Below are 26,281 nucleotides of genomic sequence, written 5' to 3' on the forward strand. Positions count from 1 at the left end.
GTGCAGCTGTGAATGTGGCACACTGGAACAACCTACACAAAACAATTAGTTCCTAGCTCCTAATGAATAATAAAACAATATATAACATCTTGGTAGTTTCAAATATTGTCTCTGTTCTGCCAAGCACCAAACATAGTTTCGAGTGCAGGTCGAGAAAGGAGTGTAACACTGCAAAGGTTGATTCTGCAACCCCACACTCCTGCTTAGCAAATAAGCCTCTGTGCTGGCAATCTCTACTTTCGTAGGGAACAGCCAATGTGTGAGACCCAGGACCAAACCCTGAGCAGATTTTACTTTTATCAAAAATACAAGGAATGATTGAATTTTTCGAGGCGGTGACTAGATGTGTAAATGTAGTGTAGGGTCAATAACCAGGGAGCATTGAATTAAGGTAAGGGGCAGGAGGTTTAGAGGGGATTTGAGGAAAAAAGATTCACCCAGAGGGTGGTTGGAATCTGGAACGCACTGCCTGAAGAGGTGGTAGAGGCAGTAACCCGTACAACATTTAAGATGTATTTAGATGAGTACTTGAAACGTCATAGCATGCAAGGCAACGGGCCAAGTGCTGGAAAATGGGATTAGAATAGTTAGGTGCTTGATGGCTGACACAGACACGATGGGTCGAAGGGCCTGTTTCTGTGCTGTAAATCTCTATGACTCTTATGAAGGAGAATTCCTTTTCTCTGTAACTCCTCAGATACTGAAGCAGTCTGTGTAGAAATGCAGCAAGACCGGGACAATATCCCGGCTTGGGCTGATAAGTGGCAAATAACATTCATGCCACGTAAGTGTCAGGCAATGATCATCTCCGACAAGAGAGAATCTAACCATCTCCCCTTGACAGTCAATGGCATTACGATGGTTGAATCCCCCACTATCAACATCCTGGGGGTCACCATTGACCAGAAACTGAACTGGAGTAGACATATACATAGTGTGGCTACAAGAGCAGGTCAGGGGTTGGGAATCCTGTGGCGAGTAACTCATCTCCTGACTCCCCAAAGCCTGTCCACCATCTACAAGGCACAAGTCAGGAGTGTGATGGAATACTCTCCACTTGCCTGGATGGGTGCAGCTCCAACAACACTCAAGAAGCTCAGCACCAGCCAGGACAAAACAGCCTGCTTCATTGGAACCGCGTCCACAAACATTCACTCCCTCCACCACCAAAGTACAGTGGCAGCAGTGTTTACCATCTACAAGATGCACTGCAGCACCTTCCAAACCCGCGATCTCTACCACCTAGAAAGACAAGGGGAGCAGATGCATGGGAACACCACCACTTGCAAGTTCCCCTTGAAGTCACACACCTTCCTGACTTGGAACTATATCGCCGTTCCTTCACTGTCGCTGGGTCAAAATCCTGGAACTCCCTTCCTAATAGCACTGTGGATGTACCTACCTCACATGGACTGCAGCGGTTTAAGAAGGCAGCTCACCACCACCTCTCAAGGGCAATTCGAGATGGGCAATAAATGTTGGCATGGCCAGTGATGCCCACATCCATGAATTGTTTGCCTATATTTTGTTGTTAGTTGTCATCCTTTGAGGGGAAGATGTCACTGTGTTTCCAGTGCAGCAATTTTTTTTTGTAAAGGTGTTTGTTATTTATTTTCAGAGAATGCACAGAGGAAACATTTCCCCATTGTGTCTAAATAGAGGACTTGTGTACAATACTTAGTTGAAACCCTGGAGAAAACCCTGGTTAGTGCCTTCTTCGAAAGTTCCACTTTAAACAGTGTGTTTCCCATTGAAAAATACAATAGAACAAAAAAAAAACTCATATCTATTCACTTCAACATTTGTAGAATTTGTGTAATTGATTCCAACGATGAAACAGCGCTGGAAGAAACCTAAGTTTTAACCTGTAAGAGTCAATGGGCTACTGAGCTCTCCCACAGATGCAAGTGGCCCGAGTATCAGGATGGGAACTATAATGTCAGGTCTGATGGTGGGGGAAGAGGTAGACTGTCGGACAGGAAGTCGCTGGTTTTGGATGTTGCTCGAGCTGTCGGCGTTTTGTTTACCGGAAATTGGATTTATTTTAACGGAGAGGATAAAGAGGCGCGGGAGGGTTTTCAGTGGCCGCGCGTTGTAGACGGGTCAGTGTTTTCTTACAGCCAGCAGGTCTGGCAGTAGCTGTGGAGAAAGGAAATGTGGCCTGAAGTCAGTGCCGCCTCTCATTGTGGCAGAATGTGGCCTCTAAAATAAAGTGTCTTGTTCACTTAATGTTGCATAATATTATTTGTGTGTGATAGCTAAACAGACGTACTCTGGAGTCCAACGCCATCGTATCAAGAAAAATGAGTCCTTACATCAAATATGACTCCAAAAAAGACATTTTCGTTGTTTGGACAATCGATGATCACTCAGAAATTTCTAGAATTGGGCTGCTCAAGATTCTTTTGTTTTTCCTCCTGTTAATTGAATGATGTGAGGGAATGATTTAAAAAAAATAACTTCCATCAGATTCAACATTAATTTATTAAGTGGGCTATTAGTTTTACTTGCCCAGACACTGCTGGCCAATTATGACAGAAGAAGTGTCCCGCCTAATATTGACATAGCCAGCTGCAATCTGGCCAACAAAATCAAGGCAATTTAGTTCTATTTTTGTTTGTTTCTTAACCCCTTGATTTACTCTTTGAATTTCAGGTGACTGGGGTTTGAAGTGCTGTTTTTTGCACTCTTGCTGTATTCCATAATCAGTACACCAGGGTGTTAGTGTATCTTCAGCTTGGCAACATGGGAGCTTACATTTAATTTCTTATGTGACCCACAGGGCACTTTGGTAAGAACCCAAGCAAAAAAGAGAAAGAGTTGTATTTACATTGTGCCTTTCATGACCACTGGATATCTCAAAGTGCTTTGCAGCCAATGAAGTATTTTTTGAAGTGTTGTCGCTGTTGTAATGCAGGAAAGCAGCCCACAAAGGCAAAAACTTTGAAACTTCGGTCATTTGGTCTTGTGTTTTAGGAATTGGAGCTTATGCCTCTTCAATAATTTAAGTGAAATTACATGTTCTGTTTTCATTGGTGTGAATCTACCTGACCTTCACAGAGAGAACTGATGCTCAGAGGAATACGCATGCAAGTGACTTAGGGTTCTTTCAAGTTACTTGGTCACATAAGGAGCCTCAGCAAGTTGATAACCTTCTGTTTGAATGATGTTGCCTGAAGGGAGTACTAGCAATTCTTAATAACTTTTGGCTGGAGTATAATGTTTGTTGCACAGTCTATGTAATTTACATATCTTCACAACGGGAAAGGTACAGGCCATACCAACCAACCTGTGCTTGCAAAACGCAAAACACAGTGTCTGACATTAGATGTGATTCCGCGATTGGACAACATTTGCTAAATAATTTTCAGTGTGCTAAGAATTACGCTGACAACCAATTTAAGATTGTCAGTCGGGCTCGCAGTGTGGCGTATTTGCGCGCACTGGAAGCTACATATATTAATACACAGGGCCCTGTTCTTTGCAGCTAGAAAGAACATGTACACACATTGTGCCTGTTTCAGCTAAACAAAATAAGTGACAGCCATTCACTGGTTCATTCCTCAGGGCAATGCCTTGACCAATCAGAGTCAAGCTGTTTGGTTTAAATTTCAAACAAAGCTTGACAGTTTGTCGGTCACCATGACTGGTGCATTCTCCATGGCAATGCCTCTACCAATCACAGTCCACTTGCCAACCAATCAGCACTCTCTTCTGCTACAGTATAAATCAGTTGCTTTCACTTACATTGGTATTCTTCCGAATTGTCCTGATGAGTGCAAGATGAAAAGCTTTGACAAAATGTCTCTGTTTCAGCAATACTAAAGATGTCTGTCTTAATCTATTGATGCATGATTTTTGTTCAACTGTAGAAGAACTGATTAAGACTTTGGGTAATTGGACAAGTTCCATCATCTGTAAAGTTATTCAGAATGTTGTTCCTTGACAGGATTGATTGAGTTATGGCTTACAGTCACAGCTTACATTTATAAAGTTATTCTCCTGGTTCAGAGTGCTTTACAAGGCAGAGAGGTGGGCACTAAGCAATTTGTCAAGGAATTTGTAATTGGATGAGGAGTGGTTTTCAGCAGCAATGAGAATAAATTTCAGAGTAAATATAACAATCAGCCTGTGATGGTAGCACGGAGAGAGTGGGGAACAAACAATAATCCAGTCAGAGGAACAGATGGTGTGAGCAAGAATATTGAATTAGTGCACATTTCCTGGAGAAAAGTCAACGATGGGGTCAAGGATCCATTAATTGAGGTAGAGAGGGGCAGTGGATCTTGGAGAAGATGGGGGTGAGGATAAAATAGATATGTGGGAATTTGTATGGCCCAGGAACCAGTCTGCAGTAGATTAAGTTTATTAAGGGAGGCCAGCTAGGATAAATTAGTTTTTGAGGTAATGATGTATGAATAAGGGTTTCAGCTGTAGTGGGGGTAGGGTTGCTTTGCAGGGAGGACCCTCACAAATATGAACGTAGGAAATGTACCCAAACTAAAATTCAGGCAAGCACAAAATAGTAGTAACTGTTATTGTTACAATTTAAATCAGTATTAAATGCTCCTAGTGATGGTGTTACTGGGTCATGTAACCATGATCTAGGTAAGACTCTAGTGAGAAATAGTTTACATATATTGGATGGGAATGAAGCGTCAAAGTAAATTATTCTCTCTCACTCTTTGCAACACAGATCAAAGACATGGCTGCTGTGGAAATGGATCAAGAACTGGCCAAAAAGCTGTTCTTTGAAGGAGGCACTCTTGTAATACTTGGTGTTCCCGAAGGCACTGAATTTGGCATTGATTATAACTGTTGGCAAGTGGGCCCAAAGTTTAAAGGGGTGAAGATGATCCCACCGGGAATTCATTTTATGCATTACAGTGCTGTGAATAGCAGAGATATTCGGGTAACAGGACCACGCACTGGTTGTTTCTTCCACCTAAAGCAGAGAGATGTTCTTGTGAAGCGATGGGACAAGAAAGAAGAAGAAATCATTCTAGTTGAGATCTCCGAAGAAGAGAGAGAGCGTATAAGAGAGAATCTGACTGAACTGGACAAATATTTGGGGCCATATCCATATGAAACAATGAAAAGATGGGTCTCTTTGACCAATCTCATTACAGATCCCTTGATTCAGAGGCTGCAGCCTGCAAGTGGGAAAATCTGCGCCTTTTCTGAAGTGCAGCCAGAGCTTGCAATGCCTCATACAAAAGATCGTGCAGAGCAGAATCTATTACCTTATGATACATTGTGCAAGAGCTATGAGGAGGGTTTGGCCAGGCTGCCCAAGATGAAGATTAAGGCTGGTACAGAGATCAGGTTCACAAAGATCCCAAAACAGAAGTATCCAGAGGGGGCATCCCCAGCTGAAATTACAAAGTGCAGTATGGACTTTAGCTATGCTTTGGAAACTGTAATAAACCAATGGTACTCTTCGGACCCAAAAGAAATATTAGGTTAGTAAATTATAAAATGTGTGAGCTGCTTGTTGAGATGTTGTAGTTTACAGTTTAAAATAATGTGAAGTTCAAGAAGGTTTTAAAATTATATTTGTATTTGACCTGGCACTGGCACAGGAACAGTGGGCTGATTGGCCTCCTTCTGTGCTGTATGATTCTATGTAGAAGATATTCCAACATAAAACAAGCTCAGCACACCTGAATGACAGAAAGTTCTTGTCTCTGGGACTTGAGTTTAAATTAAATCCAGACCAAAAATGAATCAATCAGGTCTCCTCTCTGTCTGCTTTAGGGGTCTCAAGCGAAATGAATTTGCTGTCATCTGAATCCAATTTTTCCTTGAATGTGAATCTATAGCACAAAACTGACCATTTTGTGCGATGTTATCAATTGCAGTCGTGGTTTGCTGGGATAAATGAAAATGTTCTAGTTAGAGCTAGAACATACTGTTGGAAGAATATAGTGTAACTGTCTCCATTAAATTGGTGCTGTAATTTACCTAGCAATGCTTGCTGTTGACACCGGAGGGCAGAAGTAGCAAAATCTTTATTTCTGAGTATTGACCATTCCAAACCTTGATGAGCAAAATATAATAAAACTGCTTTAAATGAGCCTGCCACTTTTTGGTGTAGTTTGACTTTGCTGTATGTAAACAAGTGGTGAACAAAAAAATTGAACTAATAATTAGATTCATCAGCCCGTTAACATATTCTTGTCTGGGACATGATCTTGAGCTGTCAGAATTTTTTGTTTCTGTTGTTTAGGTAGATTTAGTATTGTGATACCAAATTTGATTCCAAAGTAAATAAATTAGTTTTATTAAACTGAAGAAACCAGAAAGGTATGTAGATGTAGGTTTAAAGGGCAACTTTCTCTATCATGTTGCTAACATTTTTTAAAAGCAAATTTTCACAAAGAATTGTGGGCAAACTCAGTATTATGTATATGGACTTTTGAGGCTATTTCTTGATCACAGAATCATTACAGCACAGAAGGAGGCCATTCAGCCCAACATGTCTGCACCGGCTCTCCAAATGAGCAATTCACTTAGTGCTGCTCCCCCGCCTTCTCCCTGTAACCCTGCACATTCTTCCTTTTCAGATAACTGATTTATTCCCTTTTGAATGCTTCAATTGAACCTGCCTCCACCACACTCTCAGGCAGTGCATTCCAGACCTTAACCAGTTGCTGCGTGAATAAGTTTTTCCTCATGTCTCTTTTTTGCTTCTTTTACCAATTAGTTTAAATATGTGCCCTCTTGTTCTTGATCCTTTCCTGAGTGGGAAGAGTTTCTCCCTATTTACTCTGTCCAGACCCCTCATGACCTTGAATACCTCTATCAAATCTCCTCTCAGCCGCTTTTTCTCCAAGGAAAATAGTTCTAACTTCTCCAATCGATTTTTGTAATTGAAGTTCTTCATCCCTGGAAATATTCTCATGAATCTTTTCGGCACTCTCTTGAATGCCTTCACATCCTTAATTGGTTGTTTTTCCTTTAAAATAGTTAATGCTGATGAATTAAATGGAAGGAAATCTACTCAGATAATGTTGTTACATAATGTGGGGTCGGGGTTAAGGCATGACCAAGGAGCACTATTCAGAAATATTACTTAAAAAGCAAACATTTTCAGTTATATAATATAAAAGCAAAATACTTCAGTTGCTGGAAATCTGAAATAAAAACAGAAAGTGCTGGAAATACACAGCAGGTCAGGCAGCATCTGTGGAGAGAGAAGTAGAGTTAATATTTCAGGCCTGTGACCTTTCATCAGACCTTTCATCTGATGAAGCGTTAACTCTGCTTCTCTCTCCATAGATGCTGCCTGACCTGCTGTGTATTTCCAACATTTTCAGTTAATTTACATGTGCTTTCAATCCGTCAGGCCCAATAGTGTGATTCACCTCAGTGAGATTTATGCTCAGTTGACTGTTACCTTTTCTTTTCAAATGCAGTTTATTTGTTTTCAATATAACAAACTTAGATTCTGTTACCTGCAGGTGAATTGCAATTTTCTTTTGTCTGTTTCCTGATTGGAAATGTCTACGATGCATTTGAGCACTGGAAGGATCTACTTCGTCTACTCTGTCATTCTGAGGATGCTGTGACGAAACAAAAGGATCTCTACTCTGCTCTGATCTCAATCCTCTATCATCAGCTTAATGAAATTCCTGCTGACTTCTTTGTGGATATTGTCAGCAAGGATAACTTCTTAACCACAACTTTACAGGTAGTTTTTCTAAATCATATCCAAGTACAAAATTATTTAAATCAACCATTAAAATTCAGATTGCAAGTGGCTTTCTGTAAGTTTTAGGAGGGACTTTTTGTTTCCACTGAAAGTCATAAGCTGTGAAGCACAATTATTCATTTAAATTATAAATACATCTGTTTTTAGACATGTACAATAGTCTATTGGAAGAATCATGGTCTAAGCCTATTGTTAATGTTAGTCTACAGTAAATGTTAATACTGTGGTAACGCATCATAGAAACTAGGAGCAGGAGTAGGCCATTTGGCACTTCGAGCCTGCACCGCCATTCAATACGATCATGGCTGATCGTCCAAACTCAGTACCCTGTTCCGCTTTCTCCCCGTATCCCTTGAGTCCTTTAGCCCTAAGAACTATATCTAGCTCTTTTTCTTGAATATATTTAATGATTTGGCCTCAACTGCTTTCTGTGGTAGAGAATTCCACAGGTTCACCACTCTCTGGGTGAAGAAATCCCTCCTCATTTCAGTCCTAAATGGCTTACCCCTTATCCTTAGATTGTGACCCCTGATCCTGGACTCCCCCGCTATCAGGAACATCCTTCCTGCATCTTGTCTGTCCAGTCCTGTTAGAATTTTGTAGGTTTCTATGAGATCCCCTCTCAATCTTCTAAACTCTAGCGAATACAAGCTTAATCGACCCAATCTCTCTTCATACGTCAGTCCTGCCATCCCAGGAATCAGTCTGGTGAACCTTCGCTGCACTCCCTCCATAGCAAGAACATCCTTCCTCAGATAAGAAGACCAAAACTGCTCACAATACTCCAGATGTGGTCTCACCAAGGCCTTGTATAATTGCAGCAAACCATCCTTGCTTCTGTACTCTAATCCTCTTGCTATGAAGGTTGACATACAATTTGCCGCCTTAACTGCCTGCTGCACCTGCATGCTTACTTTCAGCGACTGATGCACAAGGACACCCAGGTCTCACTGTATCTCCCCCTTTCCCAATCTATCGCCAATAATCCGATAATCATCTTTTCTGTTTTTGCCACCAAAGTGGATAACCTCACATTTATCCACATTATGCTGCATCTGCCATGTATTTGCTTACTCGCTCAACCTGTCCAAATCACACTGGAGCTTCTCTGCATCCTCCTCACAGCTCACACTCCCACCCAGCTTTGTGTCATCTGCAAACTTGGATATATTACATTTAATTCCCTCATCTATATCATTAATATATATTGTGAATAGCTGGGGTCCTAGCACTGATCCCTGCGGTACCCCACTGGTCACTGCCTGCCACTCGGAAAAAGACCTGTTTATTCCTACTCTTTGTTTCCTGTCTGCCAGAAAGTTCTCTATCCATGTCAGTACCTTACCTCCAATCCCATGTGCTTTAATTTTGCACGCTAATCTCTCATGTGGCACCTTATTGAAAGCCTTCTGAAAGTCCAAATACACCACATCCACGGATTCTCCCTTATCTATTCTGCTAGTTACATCCTCAAAAAATTCCAGTAGATTTGTCAAGCATGATTTCCCTTTTGTAAATCCATGTTGACTTTGTCCGATCCTGTCATTGTTTTCCAAGTGCTCTGCTATTACATCTTTTATAATGGACTCTAGCATTTTCCCCACTATTGATGTCAGGCTAACCGGTCTATAATTCCCTGTTTTCTCTCTGCCTCCTTTTTTAAATAGTGGGGATACATTAGCTACCCTCCAATCCATTGGAACTGTTCCAGAGACTATACAATTTTGAAAAATGACCAGCAATGCATCTACTATTTTAAGGGCCACTTCCTTAAATACTCTGGGATGTAGATTATCAGGCCCTGGGGATTTATCAGCCTTTAATTCCATCAATTTCTCTAACACCATTTCCCTACTGATACTGATTTCATACAGTTTCTCCTTCTCACTAGACCCTATGTTTTGCAACATTTCTGGGAGGTAATTTGTGTCCTCCTTTGTGAAGACAGAACCAAAGTATGTATTTCATTGGTCTGCCAGTTCTTTGTTCCCCATTATAAATTCCCCCGTTTCTGACAGTAAGGGACCCACATTTGTCTTCATTAATCTTTTTCTCTTCACATATCTATAGAAGCTTTTACAGTCAGTTTTTATGTTCTCTGCAAGCTTACTCTCATACTCTATTTTCCCCTTCTTAATCAATCCCTCGGTCCTCCTTTGCTGAATTCTAAACTGCTCCCAATCCTCTGGTTTGCTGCTTGTTCTGGCCATTTTATATTTCTCCTCCTTGGATCTAATACTATCCCTAATTTCTTTTGTAAGCCATGGTTGAGCTCCCCTTCCTGTTTTATTTTTGTGCCAGACAAGAATGAACAATTGTTGTAATTCATCCATGCGCTCTTTAAATGCTAGCCATTGCCTATCCACTGTCAACCCTTTAAGTAACGTTCCCCAATCTATCATAGCCAACTCGCGCCTCATACCTTCATAGTTTCCTTTATTTAGATTCAGGACCCTAGTCTCGGAATCAACTCTCTCACTCTGCATCTTAATGAAGAATTCTATCAGGTTATGGTTGCTTTTCCCCAAGGGACCCCGCACAACAAGATTGTTAACTAATCCTTTCTCATTACACAGTACCCAGTCTAGGATGGCCTGTTCTCTAGTTGGTTCCTCAACGTATTGGTCCAAAAAACCATCATGCACGCACGCACTCCAGGAATTCCTCCTCTGCAGTATTATTGCTAATTTGGTTTGCCCAATCTATATGTCGATCATCTATATGTGCATCAATGGTGTTTTAATCCAGTTGCAGTCATAGAATCATTTGCCTTGCTTACACTGCCGTGGTTCAGTGGTGCACTTCCACAGTTGTAACTTGGGTTTTGTTCATTTACACATCATATTGCTGCTTGTGCCATCTTATGTATTTACAAGCAGAAACCATCTTTTCAGACCTCCTTTCCTTGGAGCATATGTGGCAGCGAATCTATCACTAGTTTTTCGTGCCCTGCCTTTTGACTGATCCCAGCATGCAACCTATCCCAGAAATGAGCTGAGGGCTGTTTATGGCAGTCGAATACAGTACTGGCCAAGAGAGTGTGGGAAAATGGCGCACTGACACGGAACACAAAAGTCCGAGTGTATCAGGCCTGTGTCCTCAGTACCTTGCTCTACGGCAGCGAGGCCTGGACAACGTATGCCAGCCAAGAGCGACGTCTCAATTCATTCCATCTTCGCTGCCTTCGGAGAATACTTGGCATCAGGTGGCAGGACTATATCTCCAACACAGAAGTCCTTGAAGCGGCCAACACCCCCAGCTTATACACACTACTGAGTCAGCGGCGCTTGAGATGGCTTGGCCATGTGAGCCGCATGGAAGATGGCAGGATCCCCAAAGACACATTGTACAGCGAGCTCGCCACTGGTATCAGACCCACCGGCCGTCCATGTCTCCGTTATAAAGACGTCTGCAAACGCGACATGAAATCGTGTGACATTGATCACAAGTCGTGGGAGTCAGTTGCCAGCATTCGCCAGAGCTGGCGGACAGCCATAAAGACAGGGCTAAATTGTGGCGAGTCGAAGAGACTTAGTAGTTGGCAGGAAAAAAGACAGAGGCGCAAGGGGAGAGCCAACTGTGCAACAGCCCCAACAAACAAATTTCTCTGCAGCACCTGTGGAAGAGCCTGTCACTCCAGAATTGGCCTTTATAGCCACTCCAGGCGCTGCTTCACAAACCACTGACCACCTCCAGGCGCGTATCCATTGTCTCTCGAGATAAGGAGGCCCAAAAGAATACAGTAGTTGTAGGATCAGCATAGAAATCTGATTACTAATGCAAACTAAGTAATAATGAACTAGCCTCTGATTGCATTATCAAATGAAATTTTCAGTATTCCTTCTGATTGAAATTTCAGTTATTCGTTCTATATTTGATAGAGTAGATTGATTACATTAGGGCTCTTAAAACCCATGAGGGCCAAGAAGAGATGTTACCAGCTACTATGTGGTACTTTTACTTGCATATTCAAGTTTGTAACATTTCAAGCTGATACTGCTGTAGTGCTGGTGCTAGTCTTTTGTATTGGAGATGCCGCTTGTTGATGGTAAGGATCAGTTTTGATGACAATTACTGTCAGTACAACAGCGGCTTTCCCCACATTTCAAAGGAGCGACACGTCCAACTGGGGTCAATAGGTTGTTGCTTTTGATGTTTCTTTTGTTACCACTTCAAGTCATCAATATGTTGATTTGTGCAGGCTGAAACCATTGTGTATTGTTGATTGTCAACTACAAGTGTTGATATTAAATAGTTTGAGGTTGTGTTTGAGTGTGTCCCTATATTTCTTCTGCTACCCTCCCTGCTTCTGTTTGTCCTTTTCCACCTTGCAGCACAGGATCCATTTTGGCATTCTGGAATTTCCCATATCAATGACATTGTGATTAGTGCAGTTGCGCTCTTAGAAGCACGGCCTCAATGCTGTGGGCTTGGTGCACTCGAGGATCTTAGTTGGTAACTGTGGCCTGCGACTTGATGCATATAATTAATTTCCAGGGTTGGAGCTGTAACTTAGCAAATTGCTGAATATCACTATAGTAACATGCCCAGGCCTCTCATCGATATAGAGCAGTAGTAGTAGCAACAACTGTCTTTTATACTCTTTTAAACTTTGAGTTTAATCCTTTACTGGTTCCAGACATGCATTTTCAAAGTTGTCTTTTCTGATATGTGGTAACACTTCATCTTTGCATCATTTGATATCATGCTGCATAGATAAGTGGATATCGCAGGATTACTAGCTTTACATAGGCCCTCTCATGACACTAACTTCTAAATTTGCAGGTTTCTAATTTTATAGATTTTATACAATAAATTTGATTTCAAGTTACAATTCAGTGCACTGTGGACTGGAAATATTGGATTTTTTAACTAAAATATTTTAAGTACCAAGTATTTAATTGTTCTGTAATCAAAGTTTCTATTTTCAGCAGTTATTTAGTGTTCTATTGCACTAATTATTTTCTGTTTACATGCCTAAAATTGATGTGAACATATCAAAAGTATTTGCAGTTCCACTTTAAATGCTGCTATTGTGCCTTTCAGAAGGGCTTCTCATTCAGTGCAGTGATGTGTGTTAAGTTGGTTTCACAGATGAATTTCTCCCTATTGATTTATTGTTTGAACATCATGGCATTAGCTGCTGAAAAATAGTCTATCGATTATCTAGAGCAAATCTGACTTGTCACAGGGATTGGCCATAATCCTTTTCCAACCTCATTCCAGGATCAAGTGCTTTGACTGGATGGTAGTGGAACTAAGAAAACTAAAAAGGCTCCTTACTTATCTGGCCCTGCTTTTGTATCGTTGTCTATAGTGGCATTGTGATAAAGAATTACCATAGTAATTTAATTTGGTGAAAGTAATGCTGAATAAAAGACTTTTTTAAAAAAAAAGTCTGTAACTGAAATGGAGGCAGTGTCAGCTGCTGGTCGAGCAACACCAGGTTCATTTTTAACTGTATATATCATGAAGTATTATGTTTGTATATTCCATATCTATATATTTTTATATTATGTGTATATATATGTTTATTACATAATTTCTGTCCATCTCTTTTCTGACACATCAGTTATCACACACAAATTTGTGTCACAGTTGAAAGAAATGTATGATAAAGAACTCTCCAGGACATTATGCAGTTTGAAATTGTGAAGTTACACATCCTGTTTGTCTCCTTTTGTCTGTCTTTTGAATGTGCCTGTTTACCACATTTGCTGGCTTACATTTGTACTGAGCAGATGTAAATTCCTTGATTTAAAACTGTTCATTTTCAAAGATTAAAAATCTGGTTTAATGCAGATTTATAACCAGGCTTCAGTAACATTCTAGACAATTTTCCTCAATTCTATGCCTTCTGGCTTTGACACAATCTTCCGTGTGGCCCTATGCTAAAATCGTAACAGGAAATGAGTTCCTCCAATCCATTACATCTGTTACCTCCTTAAAGAATACAGTGTATTTGTGAAAAAATACCTACCTCTCATAAACCCATGCTGTCTTCCTCTCAGTCCATTTCTCTTGATGCTTCATTATTTCATTCTTTAAAATATTTTCCTAAATATTTACCTACTACAGAGCTAGACTCAGTGACCTAGTGCTCCCTGCTTATCTTTGTGCCTCTCTTTTTATATGTTGGGTGCTGCAGTTTTTTTTTAGTGCTTTTTGCCTGTTCATTTCCTCCTCGTTTGCAATTTCTGTAGGTATAGAAAGGATAAGCAGTAGACACACAGTGAATTGAGTTATTTGGGGTTGTGGAAAGAGCTTCACCACTTGAAAGGGAATAGATTTTTTTTTGTAGTTGTAGCAATTATTTCCTCTGCACCTTTTTAGGAAAGGTCTGTTGATATGAAGTGTAAAAGTATAAAGATTCAGAGATAAAAATGTTCGGCATATTGCTGCTAATTAGATGTTTGAGGTCTTTTTAAAGGCAAACTTTAGATTTTGAATTATTCCTTTGTACAGTGCCTTTTAAATTTGTTTTTTTTTTATATACCAGGAGTTCTTCTCTTATACGTGCAGCCCAGATGTGGACAAAGCTCTGCAGAAGCGGGTGGAAAAATTTAAAGCTCATTTAACCAAAAAATTCAAGTGGGATTTCGATGAAGAACCTGATGATTGTGCCCCTGTGATGGTTGAGTTACCTGAAGGAGTGACGATGGAGTGATTTAATTAATTAAGAAGACTGATCCATGAACTTGTAAATCTGTTTTAGCCATTTGGTAAATGTCTTGCTTTTGTGTGTAACAACTTAAAAAGTGCATAAATAGCAACAAGCTTACTTATGTTTTTACACTTCTGTATTGACAATATAAATTTAGTGTAATAAATTGCTAATTTTTTTTCTGGACAGTTTTTTCCTGAACAGAACAAGTTGGGATCAAGAGATATGTTTATTATTTAGTTTATTTTAAAATGAATGGTGTACTTACCGATCAAATGAAATATAATGTGCAAAAACTACAGCTCATGTTTTTGTTAAGCATCCTGTCTTAATTAGTTCTTTTTCACAATTTTAAGTACCATTTTATCTACAAGAATAGTTATATTGGATTTGGTACAGGTCATCAAACCTACAGTTTGATATTTTTTATTGATACAAATTTATAAGTAAACAGTAAAATTGTAATTTCTGGTTAATCAATGGAACATGAAACTAATAGTCGTTTAGTCGTACAGAACTTGAGTATTGCTGAAAATAGAGACATATTGTCGAAGCTTTCCATCTTGCACTCATCAGGACAATTGCAAGAATAACCAATGTAAGGGAAAACAACAACTTATACTGCATGAGAAGAGAGTGCTGATTGGTTGGCAAGTGAACTCTGGTAGAGGCTTTGCCATGGTGAATGCACCAGTTTAAGGTGTATCTTGATACAGTTGGCAGTTTGCATTACTTAAACCAGGTAGCTTGACTCTGGTCAAGGCATTGCCAGGCGGAATGAACCAGCGAATGGCTGTCACTTATTTTGTTCAGCTGAAACAGGTGCAATGTTTGTACATATTCTTTCTGTCTGCAAAGAACAGGGCCCAGTCTTTGCAGACAGATTACAAACATTGCGCCTGTTTCAGCTGAACAAAATAAGCCCCAGCCATTCACTGGTTCATTCCTCAGGGCAATGCCTTGACCAGTCAAGCTGCCTGGTTTAAATTTTAAACAAAGCTTGGCAATTGACTGTTAGTCACCATAAACTGGTGCATTCGCCATGGTAACGCCTCTACCAATCAGAGTTCACTTGCCAACCAGTCAGCGCACTCTTCTCATGCAGTATAAGTTGTTGTTTTCCCTTACATTGGTTATTCTTGCGATGGTCCTGATGTGTGCAAGACGAAAAGCTTCGACAACATGTCTCTATTTACAGCAATACTCGAACATGAAACTGTGTGTTTTTCCTTAGCATTGTTCAAAAAGTTTGGATTAGGCCATACAATAGCTGTACAAAGACCCTGCTGCAAATGTTTATTGTTAAATTGCCATGGCAATGATTTTTGAAAATCATTACGTTCAGTAATTGGTGTATATAAATGTGCTACATATTACTGAGTAGAATGTTCGCAAGCTTCTTCAGACTGAGATATGTCAATTCTAGCCATTTTATTCAGTTGGATTGCAGTTAGTGTGCCTTGTCTTACCTTTCACATTCGTCATATCACTGCATGTTTATTGGTTCCATTTCTGATTCAGTTTCGTGTATCTTGATACAGTTGGCAGTTTGCATTAGCCATAATCCATGAGTGCTGCTTTAATCAAATTTAAAGCTGTTTTTCATCCCAAACATCTCCAAATGTATTATTGTATGGGAACCCATTGAAATCACTGGAAACTTCAACTTCTTGTACTAGTGGAGGCGCAGGAGAGCAAATGTATCCCTGCTGCCAGTTGAATTCAGAATAAAGCAAATTTGCTTTCAAATACTGTGTAGAACAGGTTTGCATTATCTTTTTCCCATTGCAGTGCAGTACTGATGCTATTTAAGGGATCAGAGATGTATATGAATAGGGAATTTACCGGATGGCCTAATTAATGTAACTGCTGGAGATTCATTAGGAATGAATATATCTTGACAGTCTCCAATGAATATTTAGCATTTGCTAGGCAAGTAAATATTGTATCAGAAGTCATCACTCAGCTGTCAGTTCTTGGAAGGATATGTCTTAATGTGTAGGAGAGTAAAACTTGACTTTGTAGATTTTTAGTGACAGCTGCAGAATGTAATAGGCAACAAGGTCAGGAACTATGTCCTTCAGACTGCTTGTAAGCTTTTCTTAGGTCCTACTATGAGTAATGCAAGTCTATGGAAACAGATCTCATGTAATGGACGTCATTGTTTAATGTATCAAAATTTAGAGATCGGAATAAAATATCATTCCACTCTTCATCTTCCATGGGTTGTAATTTGGCACAGCATGCCTTTGAAGGACTGTCCAATAATGAAGTAGTATACAAACAGGAAAAAGTGAGCTTTGTCACTGATCAGAATATTAAGGCATTGCCAGGACTTAGTATTCATTGTACTTGATTTGCATTAGGAGGTGGTCACAAATTACTGCAGATAGGATTTCAGGTTAATGAATAGTATTAATGAATAATCTGGTGAATTGATTGAATGATTTCTTGATGATTTTCCTTTTTGAGCAAAAAATATCAGTAGGATTACATATTCCTTTATAATTTTAGAACAGGTATCTCTGAGCACTTCCTTGTGCTCTGCTGACATCCAGTGCAGCTTCAGAAAAGGCTTTCATTTGGGCCTGCTGGTATAAGTAAATCATGATGTCTCTACTCTTGTAAGTTGCAATCATTGCTCTCTGAGAAAGGTGGAAATGAACATAAATGCACAGATAACAGAAGTTTTTATAGGGCAAGAAAATATGGCTACATTTGCACCTTGTTTTATTCTACTCATATTACTAAAATATTCTCTTGCTTACAATGTTTGCTGCAGCATTTAAACCTAGTGGATGAACTAACCAGTTGATTTTCCCTAAACTCTTCCTGTCCATGCTACCTCATAAATCTTGCAATAAATAGCAATAGAAGTTTTATACCTCATGCTTTTTATACCTCTTATCCTCTTTCTGGGTACTATAACCCCAACCTTTCCTCATAAGTATATTTCCTGTCTGTGTTTATACATCTAAGACAAGGAAGGACCACTCCAACTCTCCCTCCCCCCCCCCGTTCCCCTCTGCCCCAACCAGAAAAGCCAGAGTGCTGTAGCCAATTCAGGAGCTCTAAAATGAAAGCAAAACACTGTGGATGCTGGAAGTCTGAAATAAAAACCGAAAGTGCTGGAATTGCAAAGCTGGTCCGGCAGCATCTGTGGAGAGAGAAGCAGAGTTTACATTTCAGGTTTGTGACCTTTCATCAGAACTGGCAAAGTTAGAAATGTAATAGGTTTTAAGCAAGTAAAGCGGTGGGTTGGGGATGGAGAGAAGAAAAGGAAAGGTGGGTGATAGGACAGAGGGCCAGAGAGATTAACTGACAAAGGCAAAGAGAGTGTGCTAATGGTGTGGTGAAAGACTAAGCATTTGTGCAGAGAGAGTATTAATGATAGAATGACATAATGAACAGCCCTAGTCGAAAGTACAAACATGAAAAACCCAGTTTAAGGCAGGCACATAGTTAAAAAAAGATAAAATAACTACCTCCTTCCCAAAATCCACAAACAGGACTGTCCTGGCAGACCCACTGTCTCAGCCTGTTCCTGCCCCACTGAACTTATTTCTTCCTATCTTGTCTCCATCTTTTCTCTCCTGGCCCAGACTCTTCCCACCTACATCCGTGACCCTTCTGACGCCCTACATCATTTTGACAATTTCCAGTTTCCTGGCCCTAGCCTCTTCACTATGGACGTCCAATTTCTCTACAACTCCATCCTCCACCAGGACGGTCTGAGGGCTCTCTGCTTCTTCCTTGAACAGAGGGCCAACTAGTCCCCATCCACCAGCACCCTCCTCCGCCTGGCTGAACTTGTTCTTCCATCGAACGACTTTTCCTGCAACTCCACTCACTTCCTTCAAATAAAATGTGTTGCTATGGGTACTGTTATGAACAGGTGAGAAAGAGGTCGAGGGTTCCCTTTCAGCCTCCACCTGGTCTTACTGTAACAGGGTTTAATTTTAAACACACCGTGTTTTTAGCTCCCCCTTGGTGAATCCTTGTTCGCCGCTTTCTAATTATAAGGCAAAGAAACCAGTACACACACACAGGTTTTCTTAGGTTTAAAGAAGGAAGATCAAAATTTATTAAACTTAAACTCTAATTCGGTTAACACCTATGGATACATGACACACCCATGCTCGCATGCACAGGCGATACACATATGCAGATAGAGACAGAAAAGAGCAGAGGAAACTAAGTGGACAAGTTTGAGGCAAGATCTGAAGAGTTTTTGTGACTGCTTCGAGCTCACTGTAGAGTCCTTGATTGTAGGCATATCTTGCTTTTCACTGGGGCTCAATATTCTTCTTGAAACTTGTTCACTGTAGGAGACTTTTCTCTCTTGGGGTTCATGTGTCATCAGAGGGTTTTGGAGTTCCGTGAGAAAGAGATGGGACCAGACATCGAGGCTGTGGCGAGCTAGCCAGGAGAGGTCTTTTCAATCCAGGAGCAAGCAGCTTTCTGCAGGCTCTCAGTTCAAAACTCTACAATTCAGAAAAAAAAACTGCCAAGCGGGTTAGTCATGTGACTAACTGGTTTGACCTTGTCTTTTTGTGGATTGTATTGGAGCAGGGGATAGCTCCTTTGTTCCCAAACACTGTCTGTTAATATGCAACAATATTTTTCCAGCCTGGGGCCTGGCAACCCCTTCCCAGCAACAATTTGAAATATGTCCACCTGGCACAATTAATGTGCCTCATTCTCAGCAGGTGGGAGCCTGTATGACAGTACCCACATGGGTCTGAGTTATGCCTGTCATTTTATGGGGTATATCGAACATTCCTTATTCCAGTCCTACTCTGGCCCCCTCCGCCCACTCTTTTTCCGGTACTTTGATGACTGTATTGGTGCCGTTTTCTGCTCTCACCCTGAGCTGGAAAACTTCAACTTTGCTTCCAATTTCCACCCTTCTCTTGCCTTTACATGGTCCATCTCTGACACTTCCCTTCCCCTCCTCGGACTTCTCTGTCTCCATCTCTGGGGATAGACTGTCCACTAATCGTCATTATAAACCCACCGACTGCTACAGCTACCTCGAATACACTTCCTAACACCCTGCTTCCTGTAAGGACTCCATTCCATTCTCTCAATTTCTCTGTCTCTGACGCATCTGTTTTGATGATGCAACCTTCCACAACAACGCTTCTGATATGTCTTCCTTTTCCCTTTTGTTCTCTTCCCCCCGCCCCGCTTTACTTGCTTAAAACATGTTACATTTCTAACCTTTGCCAGTTCTGATGTAAGGTCACAGACCTGAAACGTTAACTCTGCTTCTCTCTCCACAGATGCTGCCAGAACTGCTGTGTATTTCCAGCATTTTCTGTTTTTAATTCAGGAGCTCTTTTTAAAAAAAATCTGAGGCAAGCTTCAGGAGGTCTCAAATCCATTGAATGTTTTTCAGAATAATTTACTTGTATCTTCCCTATTATGCGATCGCCTTGCTTTCCTGAAATCCTTCTAACACCTGCTTGAAGGATTGTAAAGAATAGGTTTCACTGCCTCCTCTGGAATCCTATGGTCGATCATCCTCTAAGTAAAGTAAAACTTCCAGATGTGCAACTTCACTCCCAGCTTCATCAATTTACATGTATGGTTCCTAGTTTTAACAGCCTCCATTACCTCTGACATACTTTCTATGTGCATGTTGTCCATGTCTTTAATCTTTGCCTCAATCAGAACCCCTCTTATTCTGTTTTTTCCAGCAAGTGCAGACCCAAGACATCAAGTCTATCTGCTAATTGATATAGAATTGCACCAAATCTTGATGACCATAACTGGAGTAATTAACATGGTAATAAATATTCTAAGCCATTCCAAACTCCAAGAAAGCTTCAAAAAGAATATATTAAGGACTTATAATTATGACATGAGATACCAACATACAAACAGTTGATAATTGTCTGAGTTTGCGCTCTTCAATATTTTAGTGGAGGCAGGAACAAAATAGGAATAAATGAGTTAACACAACAGCTTGTATTTATATTGCTCCTTGCACATAATAAAACGCCCAAGGTGCTTCATGGGAATTAAGAAACAAAATATGATACTGAACTATATAAGGAGATATGAGGGTGGGTGGAAAGTGAGGTAGAGAGGGTGAAAAGTTTAGGGAGGGAATTCCAGAGATTAGGGCCCAGGCAGCTGAAGGCACAGCAACCAATGATGGAGCAATTAAAATTGAAGATGCTTAAGAGGCCAGAATTGGAGGAGTGCAGATATCTCAGAGAGGTGTGGGGCTGGAGGATGTTACAAAGATAGGGAGGGACAAGGCCAAGGATGGATTTGAAAACAAGGATGGGAATTTTGCAATTGAGGCGTTGCTTAACCAGAAGTCAATGTAGGTCAGTGAGTACAGGGGTGATGGGTGAACACGTCTTGAACCAAGGCAGCAGAGTTTTGGATGACGTCAATTTATGGAGGGTAGAATGTGGGAGGCCAGCGAGGATTGCATTAGAATAGTCAAGTTTAGAGGTAGCAAGAGCATGGATGAAGGCTTCAGCAGCAGATGAGCTAAGACGATGTGCAGTTGGGTGATATTACAGAGGTGGAAATAGATGGTCTTAGTGATGGACCGGATATTTAGTTGGAAGCTCATCTCGGTCAAATGTGACACCAAGGTTGGGAACAGTTTGATTCAATGTCAGGTGTTGCCAGGGAACAGGATGAAGTCAGTGGCAAGGGAACGGAGTTTGTGGCAGGCACCGACGACTATATTTAATTGGAGGAAATTTCTGCTCATCCAGTACTGTATGCCAGACAAGCAGTCTGACAATTTAGAGACAGTGGAGGGGTCAAGAGAAGTGGTATAATAGCAGAGGAAGAAATTTTGGGGAAATCTATTGACTTTTTGTGCCTTTAATATCAGATGACATAATTTGAAGGTCTAGGTGATGGTGATGGTGTGTACTTGAGTTGTATTCTGCTTGTTTAATTTGAAACATCAAATGTGTCACAACCCTGAACCATCCCCCCCAACCGTAGTTTTAACATATAATGTTTGTTTTTACAGTGGCACACATCTTCCAGCTTGCAAATATAGCCATAGCAAAGCAAAGTTCCATGATGGGTTAGCTTGAAGATAAAGGAGGTGAGCTGTGGGTAAATTTTGCAGCTAAAGTATGAAAATGCTTTCCAAAATGCTAAAGAATGTGGAATAAGAAAAAATCCATAACCATACAGCATGTGTAACCAATTGATGCAGAAAAGGAGCAGCTGATTAACATCCTTCTGGACTCATGAGTTCATTCGAAAATGATGGAGTTCTGACATTTGCTCAAACCAGCATACTTAAAAAAATGGAACATGTGATCTGGAAAAGTACTGCAATCAATCTTCATCTGCACACTGATCTACCATTTGTGCATCTGTTGGGTTTTAGAGGTGGTTCAATTTTCTTTTTGTCGAAAGCCATGAATGTGTAAAGACACAGTTTTTCATATTTAATACTGCAAATTTGTGTCTTTAATATCGTTTTTTTATTTTACACCCATCCTGCTTTACTCATTTAAAATTCTGTTTCTACAATTGCTGTATATCTGACTTTTTTATTGTATCCCAATGGCTAGTCTGAATTCATCATAAAGTGAAAGGTGTTTTATTTTAAGTATTGACCTTTCGGGTAAGCATTTTAAATTAGTTAGATTGTAGGGCAATCAAATAAAAGAACTTTAACTACAGATGTCAAGCATTTCAAGTTTTTTGCTAATTTGCTGAAGATGGTAAAGGATTGTATGACAGTTGCTTTAATTAGATGAATGTAGGGCCACTAGCTTGCATTGAAAATAGGCATTTATAAAGAGTTCCAGGCTACGCTGCTAATGAGATGCGTGTGGGCTATGAAAATATTTTACTGAAATGCTTTGTTATTTAATACAATTACAATGCTACTTATACAATTGCTTTGAGTATTCTCATTTAAGTTCTAGGAATCCAAGTTTTTGAATGGGGTAGAAAATATTGAGAAACTTACTAGTTTTGAGATTATGTGGAGCCCAGGATACATCAAACTCCATTATGCAACATTAATTTGATCATTTGACTATTACAAGACCAGCAGTGCTGATCATTTATAATTTACTAAACTTAAATTAGCTTTTTAGAATTAAAATGAAATATTCAATATCATAGATCATTTTCACCCTCTCCTCGCTTGAAGGCTGTAACTCCATTTCCTAGTCACTCTCTGACTACTGTCTGAGGCTGAACCAGACTGTTTGCAACTTTGGTGCCAGTATGACTCTGAGGTGAGCTTCTGACCACAACCATGTTATTACTAAGACCACCTATTTCTACCTCCATAACATTACCCGGCTCAGCCCATCTGCAGCTGAAGTCCTCATTCCATGCCTCTGTTATCTCTAGACTTGACTATTACAACACATTCTTGGTTGACATCTGATCCTCTACCCTCCTTGAGCTTGAGGTCATCCAAAACTTTGTTGCCCATGTCCTAACTCGCTCCATGTTCTGTTCACCCATCACCCTTGTGCTCGTTGACCTATGGTGGCTCCCAGTTAAGCAAATCCCTCCATTGCCTCTCCCTTCCCCATCTCTGTAACCTCTTCAAGCCCTATAACCCTCTGAGAGCTACACCCCTCTAATTCTGGCCTCATGAGCACCCCTGATTTTAAATGCTCTGCCAGTGGTGATAATGCCCTCAGCTGCCAGGGCTCTAAGCTCTTGAATTCCCTCCCTAAGTCTCTCTGCTTCTCTTCCTCTCTTTCCTGTTAAGATGCTCTTTAAAATCTACCTCTGACCAAGCTTTTGGACATCTGCTTTCATATCTCTTTACATGGTTTGGTGTCAAAATGTGTTTGATAATGCTCTTGTGAAGCACCTTGGGACGTTTAACTACATTAAAGGTGCTATATAAATCCTTGTTGACAGTGGTGGCCAGCTCCACAAGCATTAGTCTTTATTCCAAGTGGTCATTCTTCATGTGGAACAATAAATATGCTTTAAATTCATTGTATTTACCGCAATCTGCCATATAATTAAATTTGTGCATAATTTCCATTTTGGTGACAAAGGTACTTCTGGTTTGTGGAATAATTGTTTGACTCCATTTTAGGAACATCCAGTTTTTAAAAAATCCTAAAATAACACAATTAAAGCATTTTGTTTAATTTTGAAAGTATTTTTAGAACTGAAATTTCTCTCTATTTGAATGAAATCAGAGAAATTAAAATGATTTAAAAAATCTCAACAGTGGAACAAATTGTAAAATAAACAGTACTTTGGATCAGAGTTAATTCAGTGGTAAATGTACTTTATTTCTTCTTATTTTCAATGTTATTTCAAAAATAAAAATCCATCCCCAAGTGCTGTTCACTCATTCATGGTTGGAGGGCAGCCAGTGACTTGCTTGCAGTGCTAGGCTATTTCTGATCTTGATCAGAATGAAACGGTGAATTGAAATACACTAGGATGACTTAGCTGCAAATTCATTTTGTTACCTCCAATCTTGGTGGGGAAAGTGATCTGACTTTTGACTGACAGCTCTTGCAGTGGAACAGCCAGGGTTGGCAACTTGAAAAGTAGGCAGTTGTTGGCACACCAGCATAATATGGTGACGGAAATCACACCTGCCAAATGGAAACGTATTAATTTTGTCATATGAGATACTACTTGAAACCTTTTTATTGGACATTGCAAAGAACTTGTTTAAAAAAAAACTGAGTAGCTGAAAACATGGCTGCACATTTGCATTTTGAAAAAACCAGGACTAGCCGAAAGACAGTTGAATAGAAAGACAATGGGATTGCTCGCTGATTTAATTAGCAAAATCAGTTTTGTCAATGGCGATGATCAAAAGACACTAACAGCTTTCGACTTTGTAAGAGACAAAACTCCACCCCCCCACGAGTATGTCTGGGAGGCTCTGAAATCAACAACCCTCCCAGAAGCTGCTGTTTCAAACAAAGAGATGGTCACATGACCTACCTGCTGGGCTTTTTGAATTGTGCCTCACAAAAAGGCAAAAGACTGCAACTGGACTGGCAGAAGAAAAAGTCCCTCTCTCTGTCTCTCTCTCCAGCAAAATCTCAGGGAAACCATGGTGGCAGCGTAAGCCTCAAGACTACAGAACTTTACAGGTGACCACCAAGAAGACAACTGAAATCTCCCTTCGGCCTTCTGGAACCAGGGAAACAAGACTGGAATTGTGCATGTGGCCCCAGCGAGGACTCTCAGACCTTAATTTCAATCAAGGACATTACATCAAAGACACAAAAGACAGTACCTGTATTCCATTTATTGCCAACTCTACTTCACACCCCCAACTCTTTCTTCCTCTCTGTATCTATTTATGTGTGTGCCTCTCCTATGCATGTGAGCGTGGTTGCGTCACCTATTTTAGTAATTTTAACCGGGTTAGAGTGATAGGGATAATAAACTTACATCTTTCATGTTTAAACCTAGGAAAACCTGTCTGATTGGTTCATTTACAATTGTAATGAGAGTGCAAGAACTCACTGAGGTGGTAAGCTAAAATTACTGTGTTTTAAAAGATAAACCCTGTTACGGCCAAACCAGAGGAGGGACAAGAGACCCTGAGACCCCTTCCTCACATGGTCGTAACAGTACAATAGAGTTCTCAGCAAAACACTCCCTTTTTAAAAAATAATTATAAAGTGTTTAAAAAAATTTTAGAAAATGAAGCAACTGTTTTACAGACCCTGAAATCTTGAAGCAGTGGCTTGATCTTTTCTAGCACATTGGTGTCAAGCAACATTTCTGAAGGAGTCCAGCTTTACTTGTCTTTTTTTCGAGTTCTGTTTGACAACTTCTTCCCCCTCCTTTTTTTTAGCTTGCCCTTCCATCCTTACTGAAACCGAGGAGACTTGCTGGTCTTTGCTGGTGTCTGATTAAATTATTTTATGTTTTCTATTGTCCTATGGGAAGTACTTGGTCTGCATTTTCTGCAGCTGATATAATGGCATCTGTGGCTCTGTGCATTGGAGCACTAGGACTTTCTGTTGCCAGGGCAAAGTCTTAATGAAGTTTGTACTGTAAAGTCCATTATTTCCAAAACAATATTAGCATGAAGGGTTCCATAGTTTAATAACTCCAGCAAAACTTAAGATAGTACTTGATCTAATATGGAGTTTTATAGTTTAAAAAATACATTATTTTCCTTGCCAAAGGTCAGAATGGTCAGATTTACACTCAAGCATTTTCCAGTGCTACATTCTGACAAGTTAGAATTTGTGTGAAAATTTCCTTCAGTGATATGTTAGCAGTTTCTCCCAATTTTGGGGAAGGATTTAATTTTTGCTCTGTACCTGTTCAAGTTTGTTGTACTGGAAAATCCTAGACCTGAACACACATCCAACCATTTTATGTTGCAGTTTTGTTCATTATAAATTTATTTTCATGGAAGGGAATAGTCATGATGTTAAAGCAAAATACTGATGAATATATTCTAATTAGTTCTAATTTGTATGCTCACTTTATAATTAGTAAATGGGCAGAGATACACATAACAGTGAGTTCTTGGATTCAGCCTCAGCACGGTGGAAGGAGAATAAGAAAAACAACAGATGTAGACGTAGTGCTTCCCCACAGTGAAGGAGGGAAAACTGGCAAATCAAGCTAATTCCCATACCAACATGGCTCAAAAGAAACCTGAAGAATGTTTTTTTTTGTTTTAACTGAGTGGGTTGAACTCAAAGAGTGGTGATGGGGGCAGACGGGATATAAAATAAATTTAATGTACTTGAGGAAAGCTTTGTGCAACAGTAGAACATTATTGGTAATTTGTTCTTGGTCGGCAAGTCCCATTCAGTGACAGTAAGATTTTCCATTATAATGATCAGAAGATTGAGCAGGCCATGAATTGACAGTTCTCACGTTTGGGCTCATTTCTGAGGTACCATCATGTTGTACAAAGTTGTGTGCTTGGT

The 26,281-nt window shown here is 40.1% G+C and overlaps 1 protein-coding gene across 1 annotated transcript; it reads left to right on the forward strand.

The window, feature by feature from the left end:
* Positions 1–1,980: 1,980 nt before the first annotated feature.
* Positions 1,981–16,127, forward strand: aar2 (AAR2 splicing factor). The gene is made up of 4 exons (XM_068048823.1): positions 1,981–2,102; positions 4,697–5,462; positions 7,464–7,693; positions 14,214–16,127. Exons 2-4 carry the CDS (start codon positions 4,706–4,708, stop codon positions 14,379–14,381), a joined length of 1,155 nt encoding a protein of 384 aa, XP_067904924.1. The 5' UTR covers positions 1,981–2,102; positions 4,697–4,705; the 3' UTR covers positions 14,382–16,127.
* Positions 16,128–26,281: the final 10,154 nt, after the last annotated feature.

The sequence above is a fragment of the Heterodontus francisci genome, chromosome 16, assembly GCF_036365525.1.
Source record: "Heterodontus francisci isolate sHetFra1 chromosome 16, sHetFra1.hap1, whole genome shotgun sequence".
Classification (NCBI taxonomy): domain Eukaryota; kingdom Metazoa; phylum Chordata; class Chondrichthyes; order Heterodontiformes; family Heterodontidae; genus Heterodontus; species Heterodontus francisci.